Raw genomic sequence first — 7397 nt, 5'->3', positions numbered from 1 at the left:
GAATATCCATAATACAAAATAAAAATGCGAACACCAGGAGAGTATAAGACAATTAAAAGTTTAGTAAAAAACCTTTAAAAACTTTTAAAAGCATACAATCATAGGGGCCAAGCTTTCGTCGGATCCTTCCGACATCCTCAGGGCACAAAGTCAATCAATGGGAAAAGCAGTTATAAATAAACCGACGCCTGCATCCGGGAGGGGAGACGATGAGTTCTAAAAGACACTCCATCCGAGATGAGAGGAAACATCTAGAGAGTGATTGTAAACCTAATGAGGTGATACGCCCCCATGGTGGTTTGACACGGAAAGGCAGCAGAAGTAAGGATAGAATGATAGCCAAAGGAGTTAATGAGGATGTTACAATGATTGGTTACCACGGCCCTATCACGAGATCTAGGGCCCGGATGCAGGCGTCAGTTTATTTATAACTGCTTTTCCCATTGATTGACTTTGTGCCCTGAGGATGTCGGAAGGATCCGACGAAAGCTTGGCCCCTATGATTGTATGCTTTTAAAAGTTTTTAAAGGTTTTTTACTAAACTTTTAATTGTCTTATACTCTCCTGGTGTTCACATTTTTATTTTGTATTACACACATATATATATATATATACAGGTAAGTCCTCTGCTTACCACAGTTCATTTAGCCACCGTTCGAAGATACAGCGTCACTGAAAAAAGCGGCTTATGACCGTTTTCACATTTACGTCCACTGCAGCATCGCCAGGGACACGAGATCGAGATTCAGGCGCTCGGTCACTCCCTTAACAGAAATTTTGGGCTTAATTGTGGTCGTAAATTGAGGGCTACCTGGGATTTGTATATCAATGATCTGCACCGGAGAGAAATTCCTTGTGTGTCTAATCACACTTGGCAAAATAAAGTAGTCAGTTCCATTCCATTCCATTCCATTCCATTCTATTCATTATTTCATTTTCTTTTCTTTTCTTTTCTTTTCTTTTCTTTTCTATTCTATTCTATTCTATTCTATTCTATTCTATTCTATTCTATTCTATTCTATTTTCCAATATCTATTCTATTCTATTCTATTCATTGCACAACTTCGGTAGATGCCAGATGCTAAATAAACTTGTAAGATGCTATCAATGTAGCTTTATAGTAGTATTCTATTCTATTCTATTCTATTCTATTCTATTCTATTCTATTCTATTCATTGCACAACTTCTGTAGATGCCAGATGCTAAATAAATAAACTTGTAAGATGCTATCAATGTAGCTTTATAGTAGTCTGCTCTATTGGGAAGCCTGTGAAATAATTCTTGGGAGTGAGATGGTAGTAGCTCTCACCCCTCTTTGTAAACAAAACACTTTGTTCGTGATAGCTTGCGTGACAGGAATACAATTGTGTTGCTGCTGGGCAGTGTTTGTGTTTAGAGGAAAAGAATACTGCTCCAAATGTAAACAGTTACTTCTTAATTGTAAACACTGATCCGATGGAAGGCTTAGCTCAACCCTGCTGAGATGCTGTGGTCCTCCTGATGGAGCGATTGCTTTTCCACTAATCAATCAAAATAGAGCTGGAAGGGACCTTGGAGGTCTTCTAGTCCAACCCCTTGCACAAGCAGGAGACCCTAGACCATTTCAGACAAATAGTTGTCCAGTCTCTTCTTAAAAACCTCCAGCTGTGAAACGCCCACAACTTCTCATCCTCACTGTCAGGAAGTTTCTCTTTAATTCCAGGTTGCTTCTCTCCTTGATTAGTTTCCATCCGTTGCTTCTTCTCCTGACTTCTGGTGCTTTGGACAATGAGTTGACCCCCTCCTCTTCTTTGGGGCAGCCCCTCAAATACTGCAACGCTGCTATCATGTCCCCCCTGGTCCTTCTTTTCTCTAGACAAGTCGTACCCAATTCTTGCAACTGTTCTTCATATGTTTTAAGTCTCCAGGCCTTGAGATGATTTGAGTTGCTCTTCTCTGCACTTTTTCCAAAATCTCAACATCTTTTTTGCATTGTGGCGCTCTACTTTTATTTATTTATTTAACCAATGGATGATGATGATGATGATGATGATGATGATGATGATGATGATGATGATAATAATAATGTTATCCATTCAGTTTTGTCTGATACTTGGCGATTCTCTGGGCCAGGGGGTCTCTCCACCTCTTCCAACCTTGCGCTGCTTCTTTGGTACCTTGCGCAATAGTAGTAACTGTGAGAGGGATCTCGGAGTCCTAGTGGACGATCCCTTAAATAGGAGCCAGCCGTGTGCTGCAGCTGCCAAAAAGGCCAACACAGTGCTGGGCTGCATGAACAGAGGGAGAGAATCAAGATCACGCGAAGTCTTAATACCACTTTACAATGCCTTAGTAAGGCTACACTTGGAATACGGCATCCAGTTTTGGTCACCAGGATGTAAAAAAGATGTTGAGGCTCTAGAAAGAGTGCAGAGAAGAGCAACAAAGATGATCAGGGGATTGGAGGCCAAAACATATAAGGAACGGCTGCTGGAATTGGGTATGTCTAGTTTAACGAAGAGAAGGACGAGGGGGGACAGGATAGCAGTGTTCCAGTATCTCAGGGGCTGCCACAAAGAAGAGGGAGTCAAGCTCTTCTCCAAAGCACCTGAGGGCAGGACAAGAAGCAACGGATGGAAATTAATCAAGGAGAGAAGCAACCTGGAACTAGGGAGAAACTTCCTGACAGTGAGAACAATTAACCAGTGGAACCACCTGCCTCCAGAAGCGGTGAATGCTCCAACTCTGGAAGATTTTAAGAAGAGACTGGACAGCCCTTTGTCTGAAATGGTATAGGGTTCCCTGCCTGAGCAGGGGGTTGGACTAGATGACCTCCAAGGTCCCTTCCAACTTTACTACTACTACTACTACTACTACTACTACTACTACTACTACTACTATTACTTCTTCTTCTTCTTCTTCTTCTTCTTCTTCTTCTTCTTCTTCTTCTTCTTATTATTATTATTATTATTATTATTATTATTATTATTATTATTATTATTATTATTATTATTACTATATAGCTGCCCAACTCACATGCAGCAACTCCGTCTCTGACAGGTTCCTGGGTGAAGCCCACGTGTGCCTCCGGGATGTCTTGGCCTCCCCCAATCTGTCCGCCAGCTTCAACGCTCCTTTGCTGGATGCCCAGAGGCAAAACACCGGGGTAAGTTCCACTTTAGGGGTGAAGGGGGGGGGCTCTCCTGGCCTGTGGTGGGAAGGAAAAGGACCCTTTGCTGATGCTGGAGCGAGCTGGGGAACACTGGGAGTTGAACGTCCACCCGTCTTCAAGGGGGAGGAACGGTGCTCTGGAGTAAAGAGGCTGGGGGCAGCGTGCCAAACTGGGCCTGGGTCTCCCCGGAGTTATGGGGGATGCAGTAGGGCCAGGTGAGAAAGTGGGTGGTGGGAGAAAACCTGAATGTAGCGTTTCTCCATCTTGGCGACTTGAAGATGGCATGCTTCTCAACCCTGGCTGCTTGGACTTCAACTCCCAGAATTCCCCAGCCAGAAAAAATGGCNAGGCTGGGGGCAGCGTGCCAAACTGGGCCTGGGTCTCCCCGGAGTTATGGGGGATGCAGTAGGGCCAGGTGAGAAAGTGGGTGGTGGGAGAAAACCTGAATGTAGCGTTTCTCCATCTTGGCGACTTGAAGATGGCATGCTTCTCAACCCTGGCTGCTTGGACTTCAACTCCCAGAATTCCCCAGCCAGAAAAAATGGCGTGCTTCTCAACCTTGGCTGCTTGAAGCTGGCTGGGGAATTCTGGGAGTTGAAGTCCACCCACCTTCAAGTTGTCAAGGTCGAGGAATGCTGTTCTAGAGAGCATCTAGAAGGGCACTGAGCAAGGATTGATTTTAATTTATATTCACTGCCTGGGTCAAATATTCGTGGAAGGGCCTCTTATATCATGTTACCCTCCATAATTGTGACAGCTCCTAGGTTACTACCTGTTCCATTTTAAGGGCGGGTGTAGACCCCCTCCGTCTCCTCCCTGGCCACTCTTTTCATGAGGAATGGTGATCGCCTAGGATTTTTGCTTTAAAGTTAATATCAGATAACGGGGTTTGGCGCTTAAGTCGTTAACTAACTTGAAAGGGTGGGAAGTTGTGGTTACAACGGCTTCCCTGATCTGTGCGGTGCAGGGCATAAATAATAAGAACCCTCACCAGATGGGAGTCGTGTGGGGGGGATTCAGGCAGAGGGTCCCTTTAATGCAGCCGCCTCGGCCTGAATTAAAGAAGCAGCTGCTTTAAAGAGGCCCCATTTCACCAGGTTGTCCAAGCATCTGCAGGTAAGCCAGTTTTTGGAGGGAGCATCTAAGCCTTTGGGTTGACGTCCTTCATCCAATTTTGCAGGGGTGTCTGATTCTCCAAGTCTCCTACACGCCACCGCCGGGGGCAGCTCCTTTCATCCCTCCTCCGGCCCCTCCGGAGCCAAATCCGACTCTCCCTGAGCTGGACACGGTGACAGGTAAGGAGGTGAACCAACTCTGTCCCAGGGCAGACCTGCCAAATAGAGGGGACCTTGAAGGTCTTCTAGTCCGACCCTCTGCTCAGGCAGGAGACCATCTACCATTTCAGACAGGTGGCTGTCCAGTCTCTTCTTAAAAACTTCCAGTGTGGGAGCATCCACAATTTCTGGTGGCAAGTTGTTCCACTGGTTAATTGTTCTCACTGTCAGGAAATTGTCCCTTAGTTCCAGGTTGCTTCTCTCCTTGATGGGTTTCCACCCGTTGCTTCTTCTCCTGCCTTCAGGGGCTCTGGAGAATAGGCTGACCCCCTCCTCTTTGTGGCAGCCCCTCCTAAGAAGAAACTGGACAGCCATTCGTCTGAAATGGTATAGGGTTTCCTGCCTGGGCAGGGGGTCAGACTAGATGACCTCCAAGGTCCCTTCCATCTTCTTCTTCTTCTTCTTCTTCTTCTTCTTCTTCTTCTTCTTCTTCTTCTTCTTCTTCTTCTTCTTCTTCTTCTTCTTCTAATAATAATAATAATAATAATAATAATAATAATAATAATAATAATAATAATAATAATAATAATAATAATAATAATAATATATTGGGAGACTGCTATCCTGTCCCCCCCCCTCGTCCTTCTCTTCGTTAAACTGGACATACCCAATTCCAGCAGCCGTTCCTTATATGCTTTAGCCTCCGGTCCCCTAATCATCTTTGTTGCTCTTCTCTGCACTCTTTCCAGAGGCTCAACATCTTTTTTTTATATCGTGATGACCAGAATAAAGCATTTTTTTGCCTTTTGATTCTGAATGTTCTTCCTTGCTTTATGCTTTCTAACCTGTCCCACCCCGAAGGCCGGTGCAGACCAGGAGCGAAGCAACAGACCTGGGAAGGGATCATCGGTGACCGTTCCATGGACAAGTTGACGGAGGGATTTTTTGTGTGTTTTGCCCCTGCTTTCCTCTGAGCTAGCTGGCAATGCCCAGTGGTGTCCCTGACCTTGCTTATCTTTTGGAGGTCTGAACTGGGCAAACAAGCTGGGTAGCTGAAGCAAAGTCCGAAGGGATTTCAAGCTAAGGTTCCATCATGGCTAACATCCAGTGATGGATATGTTTTCATTAATCAGAATCCCAGAATATCAGAATATCAGAACAATAGAATGATAGAACACCAGAATATCAGAATATCAGAACAATAGAATGATAGAATATCAGAATATCAGAATATCAGAACAATAGAATAATAGAACACCAGAATACCAGAATATCAGAACGATAGAATGATAGAATATCAGAATACCAGAATATCAGAATAATAGAATGATAGAATAATAGAATATCAGAATGCCAGAATATCAGAATAATAGAATAATAGAATCCCAGAATCCCAGAATCCCAGAATACCAGAATATCAGAACAATAGAATAATAAAATACCAGAATATCAGAATATCAGAACAATAGAATAATACAACACCAGAATATCAGAATATCAGAATATCAGAACAATAGAATAATAGAATACCAGAATATCTGAATATCAGAATAATAGAATAGCATATTACCAGAATATCAGAATAATAGAATACCAGAATATTAGAATAATAGAATATCAGAATATTAGAATAATAGAATATCAGAATAACAGAATACCAAAATATCAGAATAATAGAACAATAGAATATCAGAATGTCAGAAATTCAGAATAACAGAAAATCAGAAAATCAGAATAACAGAATAATAGAATAGCAGAACAACAGCATGATGGAGTCGGAAGGGGCCTTGGAGAACTTCTCATCTTTCCTGCTCAGGGAGATCCGATATCCTAAAATCAAAGCTTAAATCCGTTTGATACGAAATATTTCTTTTTCCCATCTGAATTGTTTTTTCCGGCCTTTTTTAGTCCCGGAAGTTTGTCAGTGATCTTCCTGGCCATTCTTAGAGATTTAATCCCACGGGAAGCAACGTCGTCGTCTCCTTTCGCTAGGCGAGGCTTCCAGGGTGAGCTGTCCTGAGAAGTGGGATGGGCAAACTCAGTGCCCTGAGCCTCTTTCTCCTGCAGACACGGGGGGAGAAGAAGACAGTGAAGACCAGCTGGGCACGGAGGAGGAAGCCGAGCCCTCCGCGAGACCCTCGGCTCCTGATCAGCCTTCCTTGCCCAAAAGGCCCCCCTCCCATGTTCTTCCTGCGAGTAAGAGAAGGAAGAGCACTTCCCGGAAGCTGCTCTCCAACAAGCCCCAGGATTTCCAGGTGAGCAACCTCAAGCCCACCTTTGGACAACCTTCATGGAGGTCCTGACCTTCGTCCAGCTGTTGGAGGGTTCTGCCCTTCATCTAAGGAGGGTTTCAGGAGGCAAAAGGGCTTCAAGCGATGAGTCTGAATGAGCCTCTCGCTGCTGGTGGAGACCATCTGCCCCTGCTTGAAGCTCCAGTGGTCCAGCGTGGCTGGAAGCCCTGAACACATTTGCTAGGGACTTTGTGTCGGAGGGTGAAAAGGACAGGCACCCATCCAGATGTGCAACCAGTGTGTTCGTCTGCCAGCTGGGGGACGGTCTAGGTTTCCTTCTTGGTGGTTCTTTGATCCAGACCATCAGGGAGAAGACAAGGCTCACATGGAGGAACTACCAAGGAGGATGCTACAGCTGGACCAACACTGGCAGGGCAAATTACTGTGTATAAACAAAGAGAGAACACTCCCTCCCTAGCACTGATGATGTTACCTAGTTGGGTTATGAAATGTCTGCAAGGAAACCACCCAGCTCAGAGAGCACCAAAGAACCCACAGTCTGTTCCTTCCTTCCTTCCTTCCTTCCTTCCTTCCTTCCTTCCTTCCTTCCTTCCTTCCTTCCTTCCTTCCTTCGTCTTCCTCCTCCTCCTCCCTTCTAGCACTGATGACGTTACCTAGTTGGGTCATGAAACATCTGCAAGAAAACCACCCAGCTCAGAGAGCATCAAGGACCCCACAGTC

General features: G+C 44.7%; 1 protein-coding gene across 1 annotated transcript in view; it reads left to right on the top strand.

Annotated features, from left to right (window-relative positions):
- Positions 1-7397, top strand: part of LOC107300184 (dysferlin-like) — a gene marked incomplete at its 3' end in the record, with an annotated part of 71647 nt that overhangs the window by 25907 nt on the left and 38343 nt on the right. The window contains 3 exon segments of the mRNA XM_029286952.1: positions 3040-3145; positions 4332-4446; positions 6493-6680. Coding sequence (XP_029142785.1) covers positions 3040-3145; positions 4332-4446; positions 6493-6680 — 409 coding nt within the window.

This window comes from Protobothrops mucrosquamatus, unplaced genomic scaffold (genome assembly GCF_001527695.2).
Source record: "Protobothrops mucrosquamatus isolate PMUCROS unplaced genomic scaffold, P.Mucros_1.0 scaffold6324, whole genome shotgun sequence".
Lineage (NCBI taxonomy): Eukaryota > Metazoa > Chordata > Lepidosauria > Squamata > Viperidae > Protobothrops > Protobothrops mucrosquamatus.
Note: the sequence above shows the minus strand (reverse complement) of the source record. Positions and strands in the feature narration are given on the sequence as shown.